Genomic DNA, 19,360 nt, shown 5'->3' on the forward strand with positions numbered 1-19,360 from the left:
CAGCAATAGATTGCCACACAGAACACATTCAATTTCTGATATTCCAGCTCTCTGCACATTTTGAATTCTTGATATCACTTTCATGATGAAATGCATTAAAGTATGTATGTTACATTTTACAGATAAATCGTTAACTTCATTTAAATAATGAACACCATTAATAATTACACACATGGGGATGACACGGTGGCGCTGCTGTCACACAGTATGGAGTCACGTTGCTGGTATTCCCAGGCTGGAGTTTACATGTTTCCCTGCTGGGTTTCCACCGTGTCCTCTGGTTTCCTTCCAAAGATATGCAGATTTGGTGACACTAAAATGATGCCAGTGTGTGTGCTTGTATTCACCTTGTGATGAGCTGATGCCCCATCCAGGGATTGTTTCAGCCTCGTGCCCAATGCTTGCTGGAATTGACCCATCCCTGGATTGATGGATTTAATCATTAAACATCCTTTTCAGAGATATTGTGGTGAGGTTGTCATCGGAATTTAATGGGCGTTCCAGGCAATTCACAAGACAGCGAAGCCAAACCTGTTCTCACCGTGATGACATCTCACACTGCCACCTGGTGGATTCTTCCAGATTTACGTAAAGTACGCGCGGAAGTATAAACAGTAAAACGCTTACGTAGCAGGAGCGTCTACTGGAGCATGCATCGCGTCGCGTGAAGTATAAACCTGGCCTTACTATGCATATAGGCAGGTGGCATTTATGCTGCTGTAGGGGTGCACACTTGCAGACACCGAGGGGGACACAGAGATCCAAGTCTGATAGTACAGACTGCCAGCTGTGGTCAGTTATGAACACCAGGGGCTGCCCTCTCAAACTAAACCTGCACTTCAGAAGAGGTCACCCACCTGCAGCTAAGCATGTTCGGGCCCGGCCAGTACTTGGATGGGAGAACATCTAGGAAAAGCGTGGGTTCTTGCTGGAAGAGGAGTTGATGAGGCCAGGGTGGGGGGCTTATCCTGTTGGCTGAATGTGATGGGGACACTGTGCTGTAAAAAGGGCGCTGCTCTTCAGATGACATGTAAAACCAAGGTCCTAACTCTCCTAAGTGATCATAAATTAATTAATAAATTGCTGTTGTAGGCTGCAGGAGGAGGAGTACAGGAAGCTAATCAAAGACTTTGTTAAATGGTGCGACTCAAACCACTGACACCTGAACACCAGCAAGACCAAGGAGCTGGTGGTGGATTTTAGGAGGCCCAGGCCCCTCATGGACCCCGTGGTGACTCTGAAGAGGGTGCAGACCTATAAATACCTGGGTACGGTGGCCGAGAAGGGCAAAGCAAATTTACATTTCACGAAACAAATTTATAACCATTAAGACAAATTTACAAAGGAAATTCAAATTAACATTTCAGAAAACAATTTTACAATACTGAGAACAATTTACAACTCCCGAGACAAATTTACAAGCGGTAAAACAAATTAACAGATCAGAAAATAACTTTACAAGTGGCCCGAAACAAATTTACAAGCGGCAAATCAAACGGAAAGGGTAGGTACAATACACAGGAAGTGCTTGTTGCTGACCTTTTGTGTCATTCAAACTGTTTTGCGAGGGAACATTGAACAGAGTTTGTGACGGTAAATCAAGCGACAATGTTTTGTCCATTTTGTGGAAACCATTTTAGCCAGTTAGCCCGCTTTTGTTATTCTTGTGGGACATGTTTAGACTTTCTAAAAGAGGCTCCCCGCACGGAAGAACCAGATGCACAGCCGACGTCTAAACCACCTGGAAATGTTAATCAAAGTACCGGTAAGTGGACTCTTTACGCTTTCTAAAGCCAGCTATCCTAGGCTTTTTATTATTATTATTATTATTATTATTGCTCAGTTGACGTTGTACGAGTCATTCAGAATTCCGTTCAAATAAACAACTTCTGTGCAAGTTGGGATATACAGTATATATGTGTGTTGTACTTAATGCAGTCATTTACGTTTTTTTAATTATTTCCGTAACATACACTGGGACTGTTAACTTTCGTAACGGTTGTAACCTAATAAAATAAAACATGATTTGGTCTCGTATTATTTTCAACATTCAGAAATTGCCAGCACATTTCAAAGTACACATATAGCTGCGTCTTTTCGTTTCCAAAGGTTGAGCATCAGTTGGCAAGGTAGGATCCAGCATGAGTCAAACACGTACAAAAAGAAATTTCTCAGTCCAATAAAGTTCGTTTCAACAATGTTTATTGAAAATTTGAAAGAAAAAAATCACAACATTTTAGAAAAAAGTTATTACACAGAATAAAAGGCAAAAACAGAAAAAAGGTGTATTCTCGGTCTAATTACAGTCTTAGCTTTCTCTGGTTAAAAATTAGTTACTTTCTATATTTGTTACGTTTCTATTGCAAACTTACATAGACTTCATTTTAGTATGTCGGTACGGTTTGAAGCTGTTTGCCCTCCATGCCTTACCAACTGCAAGGCAGATCATAAAATGAAATAATGTGTAGTCAGAATGACAAGAAATAATTAGAATATTCCATTTACAATTTAGCTTGTAGGGATTATAATAGAACCTCCCATTGACTATGCACTAATATATACACAAACATTTTAACAACAAAATACTAATATCAACTAATTATAATCTAACTAACAAATGGCTTTTACAACAGGAAATGGAATGGATTTTCCTAGTGTACTGTATATTTATGCCGTTTAAGAGTATTGTGAAGAAAATGTAAAGAGATTCATGATGTTTTTTTTTTTGTTTTTTTTGGTTAAAAAAGCTTCTAGAAGCACACCTTTGCATCTCATCTTTTAACAAGCTGTAGTGGTCATAAACTAAAGGTCACATATTACGAGTAATTATACTAAACAATATTGTGGAAGTAGTTGAACTAAATACACATCAATACATTTTATGGTTCATAAATGATTACAATTATTCTGTCCTTAATGTGTTGATATTCAATTCTGTTCATTCCAGAAGAACAACCGTGCCCATCATATAAACAGTTCATGGACTACAGAAACTTCAAATCAAAAGAAAGACAGTCCTTTAGCTGTGGGTCAAAGAGACGACTAAAACAAGAACAGAGACAAGTTCAGGTTAGGTGGCTTAACTGTTTGTGTCATGTATACAAGACAATGGTTGCAGGGACAGTTATTGTTTAATCAGTGGACCCATTTGGTGTTTAACTTTCTATGCAACAAACTTATAAATGTATAATTTACAGAAAACTCATTCTGTTTACTTTTATTTATCTAGATAAACATAGGATTGATGGTGCCAAATGGAAGTGATTTAAAACCTGTAAGAGGGAAAACACTCCCATTATTTACAAACCCTCTGGTAGCAGCGCCTGATCTGCTGAAACTAGCTGTTCAGAAAATGAGAACATTTAACAAGGACATGGATGAAGGGCCATATATACTTTTGTATCCAGATTGCTCAGAGGTGGTCAATGTGCCTGGGACAGAAAGGCCATTCATATTGGCAGAATATAAAAAGGAAATAGGAAAGGCATATTGCAGGATCTCTTTTTTTATATGCCTTGAAAAAGACTTTAGAAGAGGTTAGTGGATCTGATGATTTAGCACTTTTACATATTTCACAGTGCTGTGACATACTGTACATAATAATGCATAATAATGTGTTGATTTTGTTTCCTTTAACTGCAGTGGATGTTAGCTCAGAATCAGACTCAGATTCTGAAATTTTTGTTACAAGTAGGAGCACAATTGAATTCAATCAGGCTGACACTATGGTGAGTTAACATGAAACAAATAATTTAGGAAAGCTATATACTGAATGGCCGTATTAATTATCTTAACCAGAGCTGTTCTGTGCATAATGCTTGCCAATATTTTGGTTCAACAGAGGCTAGCTACTTAGTAATGTCTGTAATTGAGTTTGAAAATACATTCCTGCATTGTACTTGAACAAACAGTAGGATTTACATTTTAAATGGCATTTGGTGTAACACATATGAATCATTTTGATTATTGTTCAGCCAGTTTATCTGTCAGAAATACTAACAACTTGCCATGTTTCAGCAGGCAACATTGATAAGTATTTATGTAGTAAGAGAAGAATAATATAGGCTGTATTTTCCCCTCAGGTTTTTGAAGACTGTAACCAAAGTACACCCAAACACAAACTAGAAGATGTAGTGTAAGTACCAATTTGCAAATGTAAGTAATCTGTAAGCTGGTAATGTGATCTAATCACATGTTTGGGACAGACCCTTGAGTTTATGTTGAGTTTTTGCTCTAAATATATGAAGTTGTAAATAATGTAAGAATATTGTGAAATTTAGCAAAATTATCTAGATTATTATAATTTACCATAATTTTAAATTTCTTTTTTAACTCCATGATACTTTGTTGTACTAAAGTGGTAATTTTACCATGTTTCAGAGATGCATCCAGACATTCATCAACGATTCAAGCTGGACAGGTAAGTATTGAACCAAATATTACCTCATAATATTTTTTTCTTTTAGTTTTGTTTTATGTTGTGTTGGACATTTAAGTTCCCCATGTCACTTTATTTTTCAGATAGTAATATCTGATACTGAGGATACTCTGGATCTACCTGAATACAATGTGACTAAGTCCACTTACTACAGGTAAGCAAAAACAATTGACAAAATGTGACTATTCCCTTGGTAGACGTTTTTAGATTAGATGAAAAATAAACTGCCATATTGTTTCTAAAATATCTGTAGAATGGTTAACTTACAAAAAATACTTCAGGGATTTACTTAGGTTGGAAATTACTTAAGAAGAATGTTTTAGTGTAAAATGGGTGGAGTTGCCTTTTAACATAGGAATGGTAATTTCTTTACAGTAAATATACAAACCTTTATGCACCATGTGTTGAAGAAGAGGATGAAGAGCCAGTTCCTGTAAATTTGGGGAATTTATCAGACGCAACCATGTAAGCTGGCAGTTATTGACAATAGCAATAGGTTTTCTCTGTGCACTTAATGGTAAAAGATTGAATTACTTCTGTGATAATATGTGAAAGAAGCTCTTTACTGCTCATCAGTGTTGTGCAAAAAATAGAAAACTGTGTACTGTCTGACATTTCACAAATGTAACTCAGTCTTGTGTAATTCTAGAGAGGAGGTAAACATTACACTACCTGATATCATTGCAAAGCTGTCACATCATATTGATCATGGAAGAGTTAGCGGTTCAACATTACAAGGTCAAATGTCTGGGATGGAGCAGTCCGAGGCTTCAAGCGTGCAACATATTCAGAAACCTGTGATATGCTAGTCAGATTTACTGATGATGCTGGTGTCTTTGAGGATGGAATTGATACAGGTGGTCCAAGACGAGAGTTTCTAACTCTACTAATGAACCATCTTAAAGACCGACCAATTTTTGATGGACCAACAGGACAACGTTACTTAGTCTACAATGCAAATGGTATGTCTACATAGTGTTAAGATGTGTGACTTGTAATTATATATCACATCACTGATACACTTTGTTACTTGAACTGCTCCAGAGGTATTTAGCAACAACATGCTTAGGGTTGTCTTGATTTTAATGCATTATGGAATATATTTGTATGTTTCCAAAAGTAGTTGCTAAATATGTGTGGAACAGTAGAAATAACATTAAAAGCAATTTGGAATTGTGGTTCAAATTGTAAATCACCCAAAATTCTAAAATATGAATGATTTTCATTCATAGCTCTCAGGGAGGATGAGTACTTCTTGGCAGGAAAGATGATTGCGGTATCAGTTGTGCATGGAGGCCCAGGTCCGCATTTCCTCTCAGAAGATCTTGTACTGTATCTTGCAGGCCAGCCGTCATTCAAAGCAACAGTGAATGATGTAACTGAAGAAGAAATAAAGAAAGCTTTTGAGAGGTAGGAAAAGCATAATGCTATAGTAGGGAAGGGTTTATTTATTAGGCAGTGCTTTGAGAAAATCATTACTTCCTTGATAACATACACAGAGTAATGCATTTATTGTTCTGTGATTGTACAAGATATAGAGTTAAACTAGATAAGTAATGGAACAGAAATTTATGAGAACTATATATACTGTATATGCCCCTTTTTTGTGTTTTAGATTGACCGTGCTGCTTCTGTCGAAGCTTTGTGAGAATGTACTTTAAAATATAGCACAATGTTACAGACAGCCGGTTGTCTGAGATATGTGGCTACTCTTGAAGAAAAGGAACAATTGTATCAGACTACCTCCGATGGTATATTATCGACCGTAACTCATGTGTAATTGACAGGTACCATCATATCCTAGTCTTACAATTTTGTAAGTTACATTGCCATGTTCAAAGCAAACATGTCAGTCTGCAATTCAGTTGTTAACAAGCAACTTGCAACTACTGCATTATTAGTGAAGGACAGTTCCAATAATTTTCAACATATATGATTTCAAAAAGGGTTTCTGGTGATGAGTCAGGGTCAAAAATGTTTTAGTTGATTCCTGTCTCATTTCAACAGTAGTACATGGGGGCAGGCATGCTGTTCGAGCCTTTAAACCATCTAAAATAAGTGATCTAAAACCAGAAACTCAGAAAGGCTTTAAGAACATACCCCATTGACTCCTGTTTAAAGGGAAAATGCAGAAGCAACACGAAGTTTCTCTAATATGACTCAATACAATAAAACACATTTTACCTTAGATGCTGAAAATTACTGGAGTAATCATGTTTTTAACATACTGTCCATACACATACACTATGTGATTAGCACTTTATAGCAGTGTAACGATGTATTTTGTACTTTTTAGATTTAAAAATGGTCTTTCAGCTCTTCAGTTTTTGACTGCACTGCAGCAGCATCCTTCTTTGATGATCCCTGTCCTGTGCCACTCAGAAAAGAAGGTCACTGCCCTTGAACTTGAGGGACTTTTCAAACCTGACCTCAGTCCATCAGGAGCAACAAGACTCAGAGAAGGACAAACCTTAGGCTACTGATGACTATCTCCTTGATTGTGAAGGTTTGCAAAATAGATTGCATAATTATTTATTTTACAAGTAGTTAAAAATAATACTTAATATGCCAAGATGTGAATGAACAATTCTGTTTCTTTACAGAAGGTCAGGCTGCTGTTTGCGTGGAAGATGTTTTCATGTTTGCAACTGGGCTAACTTCACTTCCCCCGTCTGGATTGGAACCGCTGCCGAGGATTGAGTTCCTGGATGATTCACCATTCCCAATGGCAAACACATGTTCAAACACAATGAAATTACCACTGCTGGATTCATACAGTGTGTTTAAATCACATATGGATTTTGGAATTCAGAATTCGCCAGGATTTGGCTGTTTTTAAATCAGGTGTGATTGGGTCCACTAGATGTGGATAAATCACTACAGCTAGAGAACTCGCATCCATCTGCACTGGTGGACACACTTTAGCACTGTTATTATTTAATTTTGTAATATAACTCTGCTGCATTTTTTATATTTGAGATTTTGAAGAAACCATGTTTGATTATTGTTTAAGTTACAACTGAAGATGTTTTAATGTGTTCTTGTTTATATTATGTTACATTTGGACTGTTTCATCAAATCCTGAGCTCTGAAAGAGAGATTTCCTGGTAATAAAGCCAAATCAAGAGTACTTAAAATTAAACATTTATTTATTTTATACTTTGCCTTACTTTTACTTCACTTTATTTCATTTCACCCTTTATTTACAATTTAGGGCAGATGTGGAAGTTTTTCCAGTAAAAATTAAAATTCATGGACAGCACAAGTTACTCTTCGCATGCTTGACACACTGTTTCATTAATGTGTACATTATTACATCTGAATTATATTATATTATTACAAAGAATTATAATTGAGCAATTTCTTTAAGATGTATGTACAGTTCTGAAGCAGACTCCCAGTTCTCTGGCTTCTGTAGGTAACTGTGCTCCATAACAAAGTCCAAGTACTCCTGCATGTTCAGGTCACCACATGAATGCATTGGCTGATTTGATTCAGGGAAAGTATCCAGTTCTGTACATTCAATCCTAAATCCACACTCTCTGGAGCCAAATCTAGATTGAGAAATGGATCGGAGTAATAACATTTATTTACATTTAAGCTACAAAGAAAACAAAGTTACTGGGAAATGATAATCCATTACCTGTGTGGTAAGTAGTACAGTTCATTGGGCACTCCTCCAGGACATGACGCGGTTGTAGAAGGGCGAATCCGGTGACTGTTCCACAGAGTCATGCATTCATCCAGGTCCTTCTGTATGACATCCTTGAAGCAAAATCTTAGCAAGCACTGATGTTCACGACTTCCATTAAAGTGTCCTGCATCTCTGAGGTCTGCAAATAACTCCATCCAGAACTGAGACCTATATGAATAACTGGGTTAAACTTCATATTAATTCTGCCATTTGCTTAGGCATACCAGTTTATTTACACTTGTAGATCAAGAGATGATATCAAGATAAAGAAAAAAAATGGGACCAGTATTGGTGTGTGTTACTTTTAAAATTAACTTAGTCACATTCCTCATTACTTACAAAAAAAAGTAACCAAATATGTTATATAGTTACTTAAAAAATTTAATGCATTACAAATCGTGCTTTTCTTTGCACTTTTTTTCTTAAAGTAAGAGATACAAAAACCATACTTATAATAAAAATAAATCTATTTTCATGAACTCCATTATTCCTGAGCAAGATATTAACAAACAGAATTCCATTTATTTATAATGCAGCTCACCAAACGACCTGAAGAACCGCAGGCACTATGTGACAACTTCAGAAGGCAACGACTTTGAGAAAAGGTCAGTACTTATAGGAAATAAAACCGTACTAATCCTAATAATAAAAACAGTAATTATCATTTTTGAGCGGCTTGACTATGTAACGCAGGGGTGCCCACACTTTTTCGGCTTGCGAGCTCCTTTTAAAATGATCAGGTCGAAATGATCTCCTACATTAAAAATTATATAGAGTGAGAGAGAGTATACGTTATACATAAAATATATGTTGTCGTACCTTGCATAACTGAATAACCTTTATGGCACAATAACAATTCAATACATTTATGGTCACTACAGTATTTGGATTTAATAATCGTCATGTGGAAAAGGCTGACTCGCATAAATAAGTAGAGCCGAATAATGCAGTCAAGGAGCTTTTGAATTCAGCCGAGTGAAAAATGACGGCTGTCCGATTAACTGCGATTTTAGTTCCCTCTCCTTTTTCTTTCTCAGATCACTGAAGGAAGCCAGTTTCGTAGTTTTTATGAACAGTTCGAAGAGCCTTTCCACATTTTCCTTCTTTGGAATAGCAATGATAGATTGACAGATCAGACAAACGCACTTCGATTGGGACATTGTGAGAAAAAAAAAATCCTCTTCCAATTCCACATAAAGCCCGTACCCTCCCCAAACATTTTTTTTTTAAATCCCTTCTTTAGTCGATATAAATTGGAAGATCTAAGAACTAGATCACAGCCGGAGTTTTGCAGTAGCTCGCGCGTTTGATGGCGAGTACAGGATGACCAGTGTGTTAGAAGAAACTAACAGATACTGGCCGCCCTGTATGTCAATCAAGTGGCAAATGCCATAGGGAGGATATACGATAGACTAACGTTTACAAAATTTTTTTTTTGAATGCAACGCTTTCTACCTGCACTACCTTTGCGATCTACCGGTCGATCGCGATCGACGTCTTGGGCACCCCTAATGTAACGTAACCTTTACCGTTGCCCCAACACTACAGAAGACAGTAAGTGGCCAGGGATCCTAAATAACGCATTTAGGAGATACGTTTAAAAAGTTAATCCCATACATTTTTAACACGTTTATGGTGATTAATCAGCAGCCTTAACGTAACTTAATATTTTGTTTTTCCTTAACATGCATCACAGTTGTAAAATGTGTAGGCTAACAGTAATGATGAAGAGCGATACTTCATTTAGGTCACGTACCTTCCCTTTCTGAATATGGACCACCACGACTCAATGCGTTGATTGTTTGTGGATGAGCCATACATGTGGCTAGACATTCCCGAGTAGTAGTCGGCGTGCTGGTGACGTAGGGTACATTGAATTGCAGCCATAATGCCATTCTCCGTGCCGCAATCGGTCCTCAGTCTCATGGGCACAACACCAAGGCGTCGCACACAAGTTAGGAAATTGTGAGCGATCACTGATGGATTGTTATTTGTTGGTCCACTTACAAGCCACAATACTTTACGTGAAAATCCATCAATGCATCCAGAAATAGCAAATCCGAATGGCTTTAGTTTGTCGTAACCATCAGCATGCCACATATAATTCGGCCCCATTGAGTGGTAGGTTCTTCTTATAAACCTTCTGCGTGCTCTCCTCTCGCATCCTCGAGGATTTAGCTCCCGGAGTAAAACCATAACATCATCTCTCTTTACTCGCAAATTGTACTTTTGCCTAAGTACTTGCCACATCGTTCGGTAGCCAAAAAGTTGTCCAGGTCCACGAAGCTCCAACCTGATGGCATTCCTGGCAGCGTTTGTGGAGGAATACTCCTTTCTACGATATAGCCCGGCTTCTCTAAATTTAGTTTTAAGACACCGCAAGCTAATGTTAACACCATGTAAAAAGGACATCATGTCAACGATTACATTGTAGGAGTGGCCTTCATTGGCATAGCCTATACAACAACGTTTCACATCTTCCATCTGGAGAGCCTCTTTTAGAAAGTCTAAACATTTCCCACAAGAATAACAAAAGCGAGCCAGCTGGCTAAAATGGTTACCACAAAATGGACAAAACATCGTCGCCTGGCAGTGCTTAATCGCTACAAACTCTATTCATTTTCCCCTCGCAAAACAGTTTGAATGACACAAAAGGTCAGCAACAAGCACTTCCTGTGTATTGTACCTACCCTTTCCGTTTGATTTGCCGCTTGTAAATTTGTTTCGGGCCACTTGTAAAGTTATTTTCTGATCTGTTAATTTGTTTTACCGCTTGTAAATTTGTCTCGGGAGTTGTAAATTGTTCTCAGTATTGTAAAATTGTTTTCTGAAATGTTAATTTGAATTTCCTTTGTAAATTTGTCTTAATGGTTATAAATTTGTTTCGTGAAATGTAAATTTGTTTTGCCCTTCTCGGCCACCGTACCTGGGAGTGCAGCTGGATGATAAACTGGACTGGACTGCCAATACTGATTCTCTGTGCAAGAAAGGACAGAGCCGATTATACTTCCTAAGAGGGCTGGCGTTCTTCAACATCTGCAATAAGATGCTGCAGATGTTCTATCAGACGGTTGTGACGAGTGCCCTCTTCTATGCAGTGGTGTGCTGGGGAGGCAGCATAAAGAAGAGGGACGCCTCACGCCTGGACAAACTGGTGAGGAAGGCAGGCTCTATTGTAGGCACGGAGCTGGACAGTTTGACATCCGTGGCAGAGTGACGGGCGCTGAGCAGACTCCTGTCAATCATGGAGAATCCACTGCATCCATTGAACAGGATCATCTCCAGATAGAGGAGCAGCTTCAGCGACAGACTGCTGTCACCGTCCTGCTCCACTGACAGACTGAGGAGACCCCACACTATGCGACTCTTCAATTCAACCGGGGGGTAAACGTTAACATTATACAAAGTTATTGTCTGTTATACCTGTATTGTTATCACTCTTTAATTTAATATTGTTCTTTATCAGTATGCTGCTGCTGGAGTATGGAAATTTCCCCTTGGGATTAATAAAGTATCTAAGTATCTATCTATCTATCTATCTATCTAATATATAGTGCCTTTCATTTCTATCTATCTATCTATCTAAAAGATCCCTGGACATCCTTCAATGTCCTGGCTAAATTGCCCACCATGGTGTGACGATGTGGGTTCTGGCTCCACGCTCCCATGGCTGTTTGGAAGCACATGAACCCAACACCGTCGATAATGTTACCGAGTGAGTTAGTCAGTGGAGGCAAATAAACACTTGAGCAAGGGGTGGTGCAAAAAGTGCAACAGTGCTTTTATTAAAAATCAACAAAACAAAAAACAGTGTTCAAAAATAGTGCAGTACTCCAAGTTCTTCAATAAATAAATAAATAATCCATTAAATGAAAACGAGGAGGTTAAAATCAATAGAAAAACAATCCTCTTGTGGAAGCAGTCTTTAAAACAACAACAAACAAGCTCGGTGCTTCTTTTCTGTTAGCGTTTGTTAGCGTCTCACCTGCTTATCCCGTATGGGCCAAGCAGCAGGCAAGACGCTCTCTGCAGCTGCCCTCCTGAAACACACGCACGAGACTGGAGACCTCCCGATCCCTGGCTTCGGTATGGCACTCATCCCAGTCTCGGAGAACTTGGTTTCCAACCAACGGCCAGGTCGCCCACGTTGGGGATTCCAGCACCAAGTCTCCCGACTTCCGTTGCCTTTCCATGGCCTCTCTGCGGCCAGTCGCCTTCCCTGGTCACTCCCGCTACCTGATCGCTCAGCGGGAGCGACATCAACACAAACGCCTGGGTGTCGGCCTAACACCCAGCTTCCACGCAGCTGTCCACAGCTCGATCGCGCTCACCACACTCACGCACCGCCTGCTTCCTCTCCTGCTCCCAGTAACCTCCGTCCTCTCCTTTCCTTTTTCTCTCCGATCGTTTCCCTCTTTAAAACCGACTCGCGCTTCTTTTTAAAATGACGAGGGCCACAGCAGCTGCAGCATTAGCCACGGGACAATCATGAATGTGGGCAGTTCCTCACCTGTGCACTAGGTGAGAAACGCCCACACCCTACGGATCGTCCCCGCGCCCACTATACCCAACATCCCTCACTAAGCCGCGAGCACATCGATTATTTATTCAAAATGAATGGCCTTTTCTCAACGAGCTGTGGACCCATAACACCACACATGGCCTAACGATTCTGGGCCCCTAATCATCCCCTGTATGTAATTGTCTCTCTATCTCTCACCACTTCACCAGCTGAAGCTCAGAATGTTCAGGCCCGGCCACTACTTGGATAGGAAACCATCTAGAAAAAGCTTGGGTTACTGCTGGAAGATGAGTTGGTGAGGCCAGCAGGGGGCGCTTACCTTGTGGTCTGTGTGTGGATCCCAATGCTGGGCCCAGTGCAGTGCTCGTCCTTCAGATGAGATTTAAAACGGACATCCTGACTCTCTGTGGTCATTAAAGATCACTGGGCATCGTTCATAAACAGTTGGGTGTCCTCACTAAATTGCCTATCATTGCCTAATCATCCCCTGTCTCTCACCCCTTCACCACCTAATAGCTAATGTGCGGTGAGTATACTGGTGCAAAAATGGCTGCCATCGCATCATCCAGGTGGATGGTACACATTAGTTGTGGTTAAAGTGGCTCCTGACCATCTTTGTAAAGTTCTTCCATTGTCTAGAACATGAGTGTCGAACTCCAGTCCTGGAGGGCAGCAAAGGCTGCAGGTTTTCATTCTAGCCATCTTCTTCATTAGTGATCAGTTTTTTGCTGCTAATTGAGTTCTTTTGCCTTAGTTTTAATTAACTTGACTCAGGCGCCTAAGTCATCTCTTTTTCCTTAATTAGCAGCCAAAGGGTCTGGAGAAGCCGTGGAGAACGTTATGCTGCCTGTAACATCGTTCAGCATGACTGGTTTGGTGGTGGGTCAGTGATGGTCAGTCTGGGGAGGCATATACATGGAGGGACACACAGACCTCTACAGGCTAGACAACCACCTTGTTGCCATTAGGTATCGGGATGAAATCCTTGGACCCCTTGTCAGACCCTATGGTGGTTCCTCCTGGTGAACGACAATGCCAGGCCTCATGTGGCAAGAGGATGAAGAAACTGATACCATTGACTGCTCCGCCAACACTCACTTACCTTACCTCAATCCAATAGAACACCTCTGGGTGGGACATTATGTTTTGGTCCATCTGATGCCTCAGCCTGTCCAGGAGCTCAGTGATGCCCTGGTCCAGATCTTGGAGGAGATCCCCCAGGACATCATCCGTTATCTCATTAGGACGTTTTCAGGCATGCATACAAGCACGTGTGGGGCATACAAACTACCGAGTACGATTTGGAGTTGCTGCAACGACATTTCGGCCAAATGGACTCACCTGCCTGTCTGCCTGCCGCATCATTTTGTTCCCTTTGATATTCGGGGCCCTGCGGTGGTTTGGTGACCTGCCTGGGGTTTGTTTCCTGCCTTGTGCCCTGTGTTGGCTGGGATTGGCTCCAGCAGACCTCCGTGACCCTGTATTCGGATTCAGCGGGTTAGAAAATGGATGGATGGATGGATAATGGATGGATGGATTTTCAGAGAGTCTTTGAATTCAGCCCTCCCTCTGTCAGTTAATCATTTTCATTTCCATCCTTTCGTTCCTAACACATCACCATATCAGTCCATAGCAGTAGAGAGAGCCAGCAGGATTTATTTTCCCCATTGAGATCTGATGGGTTTTCAAAATGTTCCTATCATTTTTGAACAGTTGATTTTGCGACCTCTCTCATCGCACTAGGTATCACAGTTCCCTTGCAGTTTTGATTTATTTACCAGAATCCAAGAGAGATGCAGTGGGCCGCGGGTATGGGGGGGTGAGGCCCGCCACACTCACACGCCAGCCTTGGGACGTATCTTACATCCGCTTAGCTAGCGGACGAGGGAATTACTTAACAGATTTAGATCGTGATTTTCTAGAATTTGCATTGAACATGATTTTGTCACTCTTCTGATCGCGCTAAGGATCAGAGTTCACTTGCAGGAGCGATTTATTCGCCATCCTTTCGTTCCTAACGCAGTACCAGTCCATATCAGTAGAGATATCCAGCAGGATTTTTTTTCCCATTGAGATCGGATGTGTGTTCAAAGTGTTCCTTTAATTTTTTTGAGCAGTTTTATATACAGCACCTGCCAAATAATATAAAGAGAACATGACGTGTGTTTCACCCTAATTTGGGCTCATCGGGTGTACACACTTTTTGCCTCTCCTCACAGGAATCAGACCTCGGATGTCAGCACCCAAGGCAAAGCTTCATGCATTGCACCACAGCGGCTGGTTCACTTACTTGACCGGGTGAACTCCGGAGTATCACAGTACATGCACAGGTCTGATTTGGGTGGTCACCTAGCAGGTAACGCTTGTGGTTGGCTGGCCAGTCGGCAGACATCTGCCACATCCTCTCAGATGCGTCCACAATCTGCTTCTCACAGACTTGGGGGGGGGATTTGGGATGGCCGATGTCTTTAATTGCAGTGATTTTATGTTTTCTATAGCCTGTTGTGAGGTCATCTTACCATTTGATTGGTGGTGTCTCCATTGGATGACACTTTGTATAATTCATACCACGAGGTGATATTTCTATACGTGATGCCTTTAATTGTCCAAATTGTACTGTGATGTGTGGTTTCTTATAACAAGGCAATGTCACCATTGTGAAACACCAAGATCAGAAAAGAAGGAATAGTGTTCCCTAAAACAGTGGTCTCAAACTCCAGTCCTGGAGGGCCGCAGTGGCTGCAGGTTTTCTTTCTCACCCTTTTCTTAATTAGTGACCTGTTTTTTGCTGCTAATTAACTTCCATCCATCCATTATCCAACTCGCTATATCCTAACTACAGGGGCACGGGGGGTCTGCCGGAGCCAATCCCAGCCAACACAGGGCTCAAGGCAGGGAACAAATCCCGTACAGGGCGCCAGCCCACCACAGCTAATTGACTACTTTTGTATTCATTTTAATGGACTTGTTCTTGAAGACTCAGCGCCCTTAATTGTTTTCCTTAATTTGCAGTCAAGCAATAATGAGATACAAAATGACCCAAAACAGGATCAGCAAACTGTGACCATCATACTATATCTACTCTCTATATATACAGTCATATGAAAAAGTTTGGGAACCCCTCTCAGCCTGCATAATAATTGACTCTCCTTTCAACAGTAAAGATAACAGTGGCATGTCTTTTATTTCCTAGGAGCACTGGGGTGTTTTCTGAACAAAGATTTTTAGTGACGCAATATTTAGTTTTATGAAATTAAATCAAATGTGAAAAACTGGCCGTGCACAAATGTGGTCCCCTTGTCATTGTGCTGATTTGAATGCCTGTCACTGCTCAGTCCTGATTAATTGGTTGGATGAGCTCATCACGCCTTGAACTTTATAGACAGGAGTGTCCAATCATGAGTGGTCAAAGGTATTTAAGGTGGTCAATTACAAGTTGTGCCTCCTTCCCTTTGACTCTCCTCTGAAGAGTGACAGACAGCATGGGATCCTCAAAGCAACTCTCAAAAGATCTGAAAACAAAGATTGTTGAGTCTCCTGGTTTAGGGGAAGGCTACAAAAAGTCATCTCAGAGGTTTAAACTGTCAGTTTCAACTGTAAGGACTGGAATCAGGAAATGGAAGGCCACAGGCACAGTTACTGTTAAACCCAACTCAGCAGGTCTGACAGGCCAATAAAAATACAGGATGGCATATGAGCAGGATTGTGAGAATGGCTACAGACAACCCACAGATCACCTCCAAAGACCTACAAGAACATCTCGCTGCAGATGGTGTATCTGTACATCGTTCTACAACTCAGGACAATTTGCACAAAGAACATCTGTATGGCAGGGTGATGAGAAAGAAGCCCTTTCTGCACTTACGCCACAAACAGAGTCGCTTGTTATATGCCAATGCTCTTTTAGACAAACCAGAGTCATTTTGGAACAAAGTGCTTTGGACTGATGAGACACAAATTGAGTTATTTGGTCATAACAAAAAGTGCTCAGCATGGAGGAAGAAGAACACAGCATTCCAAGAGAAACACCTGCTACCTACTGTTACATTTGGTGGAGGTTCCATCATGCTGTGGGGCTGTGTGGCCAGTTTAGGGACTGGGGCCCTTGTTAAAGTCGACGGTCGGATGAATTTAACCCAATATCAACAAATTCTTCAGGATAATGTTCAAGCATCAGTCACAAAGTTGAAGTTACGCAGGGGTTGGATATTCCAACAAGACAATGACCCAAAACACAGTTCGAAATCTACAAAGGCGTTCATGCAGAGGGAGAAGTCCAATGTTCTGGAATGGCCACCACAGTCCCCTGACTTGAATATCATCGAAAATCTATGGGATGACTTGAAGCAGGCTATCCATCAAATTGAACTGAACTGGAGAGATTTTGTATGAAGAAGGTCAGAAATACCTCCATCCAGAGTCCAGACACTCATCACAGGCTATAGGAGGACAGCATCGAGAGGCTCAAAGGAGCAAAAGGAGGCTCAACTAAGTATTGATGTCATATCTCTGTTTGGGTGCCTACATTTATGCACCTGTCTAATTTTGTTATGATGCATATTGCATATTTTCTGTTACTCCAATAAACGTAATGTCACTGCTGAAATCCTACTGTTATCATAAGGCATGTCGTATATTAAAAGGAAATTCAGCCAACGAGAAACAAAAATCCAAAGAATTATGAGGGGTTCCCAAACTTTTTCATATGACTGTAAAATCTTAAGCTTAAAAGTGAAACGATTTTGTGCAACAATTTTATGTGACGTTTTAATGTCACTTTTTTAGTCGCCCTTTAAATCGTGATTAGTTTAAAACCTACATATATGGCTCTGAGGCTAGTGACCTGCACTGGCAATCAGAAGGTTGCCGGTTCGAATCCTGTAAATACTAAAAGGGACTCTGCTCTTTTAGACCCTTAACCTGCAATTGCTGAGCACTTTGAGTAGTGAGAAAAACGTTATATAAATGCAAAAAGTTATTATTAAAAAAATGATTATTTATTATATATATGTTTGGTATCATTCTTTTTAGGATTTATCGAACTTTAATTTGATGTTGCTAGATTTTCAGATTCTTATTCCCTTTTTAAATTATAAACTAAAATATCAAGAAGGTCAAGTTACAATGACCCCATTGCATACCACTTTAGTTTTCATGTGATTTTTTCCGTTATTTAAAATGTTTTTATTCCATAAGAATGTCAGTTAAAACGAATGGATCGTTTATTTAGTCTCTTATAAATACTCATCGAGTATAGTGGACCTCAGTTTAACGGCAATCCTCCAATCGGTAAGAGAGTAAATATTTTATTCTCATTTCATGATTTTTGCTCCTTTAAATAATCATTTTTCTTTTGCATTGTCACACACGTGTGTTTAAGGGACAACCAAAGGGCCTGAATAAATGTAGTTCCACGCCAGACCAGGGGGTGGCGAAGTGCGGTAATTCTCTCTTTCTCTCAATTACTTACAGACCATTCTCGGGAAATCCCGCCCTGTTTTGGGGTAGCCAATGACGTCACTTCTGGTTCCGGTCCTGATGACATCACTTCCCCTGTGAGGGTTTAAAAGCCGCCATCTTAAAGATGATACTCAGTTCTGTTTTGGACTCAGTTGTGTGAACACGTCTTTGTCTTTTGACAGATTTTGCAGCCGGGAATTATTATACGTGTGGCTGCCCCAAACCTTCCCAATGTCTGTTGGTTATTTTTGTGACAACATATTTATAGAATTTCGTGATTTTTGACTCCAATAAATAATCATTTTTCTTTTATACATTTACAGATTTTACTAATATTCTGGCCGCAACTGGGGGTTGGGCATCAAAGACGCCAGGGGGGGGGGCTTGGCCCCCTTAGTCTAAAAATAAAGGAAGGTGAAGGTCTCAGGAATGTTGATCTGCTCAGGTCCACAAAATATTTGGTGAACTTTGGTGAACTGGCACCCTGCCCGGGGTTTGTTCCTGCCTTGTGCCCTGTGCTGGCTGGGATTGGCTCCAGCAGACCACTGTAACCCTGTGTTAAGATATAGCAGGTTGGAAAATGACTGACTGCTCTTAGAAAGGAGAAAATCCATAATTTCTGAAATGTCTGCTATTGTACAATCAGAGCAGCAACAAGCCTTGGAATTAAAGAACGTGTTTAATTAACAACAAGACTCGGCGCCTCATTGAGCAACTGGTTGGAATGAAATTGGTTGGAGTTTGAGGCCCTGACTGAGCTGGTCTTCTGTTGGCTCACTCACCTCACATTTCATTTCTGTTTAAGGAACGATGAAGAAATTCAGGGGAACAAATCTTAAAAATCCAGTCAATTAAAATGACAGGAAAAGGAATTAATTAGCAGCAAAAACAGGTCACTAGTTAAGAAAAGGGTTAAAATGAAAACCTGCAGCCACTGGGGCTCTCTAGGACCAGAGTTTGAAACCCCTGCCCTAAAATCCTCATTCACATTTTCACGTTTACCTTGTAAAGGCTGACCCGTTACCCAGACCGGCCATTACACTACCAAGACTGCTCCTTGGATCACCTGAGGCTTCTTGCTCTAATAACAAGCCGTATACTCCTTACAAGTTGTACTTTATTTTCCCCACATGACGAAATAACCAGCAAACAGTAGACAGGAATGTAAAATCAAAAACGGATTGTGGTGGATGGCCGGCCGTTTATCCCGGCCAATACCCCCAAGCCACCAGGTGGAGCCCTCCTT

General features: G+C 40.5%; 1 protein-coding gene and 1 pseudogene across 1 annotated transcript; one reads left to right on the plus strand and one right to left on the minus strand.

Moving 5' to 3' along the window:
- The first annotated feature begins 1,327 nt into the window (after positions 1–1,327).
- On the plus strand, positions 1,328–7,595 carry LOC120538285 (annotated as a pseudogene).
- Positions 7,596–7,625: 30 nt separating this feature from the next.
- Positions 7,626–11,041, minus strand: LOC120537856. The gene is made up of 3 exons (XM_039767094.1): positions 9,889–11,041; positions 8,082–8,300; positions 7,626–7,992 (listed from the first exon to the last, which is right to left on the minus strand). Exons 1-3 carry the CDS (start codon positions 10,710–10,712, stop codon positions 7,785–7,787), a joined length of 1,251 nt encoding a protein of 416 aa, XP_039623028.1. The 5' UTR covers positions 10,713–11,041; the 3' UTR covers positions 7,626–7,784.
- Positions 11,042–19,360: the final 8,319 nt, after the last annotated feature.

Source organism: Polypterus senegalus, chromosome 10, assembly GCF_016835505.1.
Source record: "Polypterus senegalus isolate Bchr_013 chromosome 10, ASM1683550v1, whole genome shotgun sequence".
NCBI lineage: Eukaryota > Metazoa > Chordata > Cladistia > Polypteriformes > Polypteridae > Polypterus > Polypterus senegalus.

Bases quoted from the DNA above. Each gene is read 5' to 3' on its own strand.
- LOC120537856 (XM_039767094.1), bottom strand. From the start codon at position 10,712: ATGTTTTGTCCATTTTGTGGTAACCATTTTAGCCAGCTGGCTCGCTTT. The intron at 8,301-9,888 runs GTACGTGACCTA...TTATTCATATAG, and splicing joins TCCATATTCAGAAAGGGAAG to GTCTCAGTTCTGGATGGAGT. The intron at 7,993-8,081 runs GTAATGGATTAT...TTCTCAATCTAG, and splicing joins CTGTACTACTTACCACACAG to ATTTGGCTCCAGAGAGTGTG.